This window comes from Propithecus coquereli, unplaced genomic scaffold (genome assembly GCF_000956105.1).
Source record: "Propithecus coquereli isolate 6110/MARCELLA unplaced genomic scaffold, Pcoq_1.0 Scaffold246, whole genome shotgun sequence".
NCBI classification, from domain to species: Eukaryota; Metazoa; Chordata; class Mammalia; order Primates; family Indriidae; genus Propithecus; species Propithecus coquereli.
The window spans coordinates 1,535,676-1,538,179 of NW_012148019.1; the positions used below are offsets into that span (position 1 = coordinate 1,535,676).

The window sequence follows — 2,504 nt, forward strand, 5'->3', positions numbered from 1 at the left end:
GGCTTATTTAAATCTTTGTAATGCAGTTTTATTTTCCTACATAAAATAGAACCTAGATATTAAATGTTTTCCAAACCATAACTATATTGGAGAAAATAAAAAGAAGCTTAGTAGAATAAAACTTTTTATATAAAACAAAGAAGTTTGTTTTTCCCTAACACCAGCATAGTAGTTTGACTACTAAAGAAAGATTTTTTTCTTTTCTCAAATCTGAAGTATAAAACCTTTTAGGTATATCCATACTTAATGCTTTTAAACATATGAAAGCTTCTTAAAATATAAAAATAGCTTCCATCTGAGTAATCTTATTTTGCTGCTTGTATCACAGTAAACCAAAAGCACATACAATCAAGAAGCTGTGTTAGACCAGCTCGTAAACTAAGAGTAGCATGTCACTTGAGGCTTTACCATGCCTATTGTGTGCCAGGTGCTAGGAATAGCACAGTGAACAGATAAGACAAAGCGCCTACCCTATAAAGATTACATTCCAATAAGGAGAAACAGAGAATAAGTCCTTAAAATAAGGTCACAGGATACAGAATGGTGGGGTGAGGAGGGGTGTCACCATAGCAAGGCGTTTGAGCTGAGATCTGAGTGAGGAAGGTGAGTTAGTCTTGTGAAGATCCAGAGTTCAAGAGACAGGAAGGCCTGTGTAGTTGAAGCATTGAAATTGGGGGAGGTGGAGGAGATGAGGTCGGGGACAAAAACCAGAGTTGTTTGATGATACATTGGATGTGATGTATAAGGGGAAAGTGGAAATAAAGATAACTTCTAGGTTTGGGGACTGAGCTGGGTGGATGTTGGGGACATTTATTGAAATGGAGAGGGCAGGTAAGTCTTGGCCAAGTTCAGTGTGACATGCTTATTAAACATTCAAGTAGAAATAATAGTTTGGCTCTTTAAAAAGTGTTCAGTTCAGCAGAGAGGTAGTATCCAGGGATAGAGATTTAGGAGTCATCAGCATACAAATAGTGTTTGAAGCACGGAACTGAATGAAATAGATTATCTAGGAAGTGTGGCTGGGAAGAAAAAAGGGCTGTAGGTAGAGATCTGTAGCATTAAGGGTCTCCTACAAGAAGAGTGTAGAGGAAGGCAGGAACTGTTATCCCAGAAGCCTGGCAGTTATATAAATACTTCAAGAAGAAAGGGGTGGTCACCTGGGTCAGATGCTGCGAAGAGGCTGACTGTGATAAGAGGCTTTGGTAAAATTATAGTCATCGGTGACCCCGACGGCAGTGTTGTCAGCCAGAAAGCCAAATGAAGTAAAGTGAGTGGAAAATGGGCAAAACGAAAGTACAGGCCAGAATTGGAGACAGCCTTGCAGGAAGTTATGCTGTGAAAAGGAGCAGAGAAATTGGCTGGTGTCTGAAGGATGAGGGGATAGGTCAAAGGAGGGATTTTAAGATGAGAGTACTGGTGAGGCTCACTTGTATAATGTTGGTAGAGGGGGAGAAATTGAGATGCAGCGGAGAGAGTTAACTGCAAAAGCAGATTTCTTAAGAAAATGAGAGATGGTAGGTATCTAGGGCATAAAAGAAGAGTTGAGTTTGTCTTTAGATAGAATTAGGGTTAACAACTCTGTTGACTCAGAAAGAAAGGCTGAGTCTGTGAGTCTACAAACAGGTAGTTCAGTGGAATTGGTGCTGGAAAAATGAGGTTGTTCTCACCAGATTTCATCTATTTTTCTACAGGAGGTATGCAGTGACATCATGGGGGGGCGAGTATAAAAATGTTGAGGAGAAGGTACGAGATGGTTGTCTCCAGATTGAGAGAGAGAGAGAGAAATGACTTGATTGGGTGAAAGGAAAGTGCTATTAATTTCCATTTGAGATTGCTGGCCCTAATTTTATCACTGGCACAATTGCAGGCTTTCCCCAGCGGTGTTCAGCTACTGCGACGCGGTGCCAAGTAACCAGACGATTAGATTTGACTAGAGTTAGGGTTTTATCAGAGAGAGGGGTAGTGGGATTAAAGTATGTGGAAGGGAGTGGATATAGCCCTGGACCCTGGAATGTACACTGATATATGGATGTGAAGAAAGGGGAGGGAAGATACAAGATTGGAGGGGGCAGGGGCAATACTAGATAATGCTAAAAAGTAAACAGGATTCTTGATGAGATTAAGAATTGTCTCAGTGAGAGTATTACAGTATGTTAGCTGGAAGTGGTAGGTGTATTTGCGATTTCAGAAGAGACATAACAGCTCTAAGGTTAGGCCTTCAGTGGCTGAAGTGAAGTGATCATTGGCACTAAGGAGGCAGAGAAACTGAGAAGCCAGTCGCACTTCAGTGGTGTGTTCATGTGTTTGTCCTTTCCAGGTAGCCTCTTGGACAAAATACTGGGTAGCTTTGTGTGGGACACAACTTTTTTACTATGCTGCCAAATCTCTAAAAGCTACAGAAAGAAAACATGTAAGTACACCGTCTCTAAATTTTTGGCATAGTTTCATAGCTGCTTTGTGGTTGTAAAGAAAGTAGCCCTAATGGGATGCAAGGGGCTTTGTTT

At 40.9% G+C, this 2,504-nt stretch overlaps 1 protein-coding gene across 1 annotated transcript in view; it reads left to right on the forward strand.

Moving 5' to 3' along the window:
* RALGPS2 (Ral GEF with PH domain and SH3 binding motif 2) overlaps positions 1-2,504 on the forward strand; it is a 191,660-nt gene that overhangs the window by 141,286 nt on the left and 47,870 nt on the right. The window contains exon 14 of the mRNA XM_012646525.1: positions 2,318-2,410. Coding sequence (XP_012501979.1) covers positions 2,318-2,410 — 93 coding nt within the window. The remainder of the gene's footprint in view (positions 1-2,317; positions 2,411-2,504) is intronic.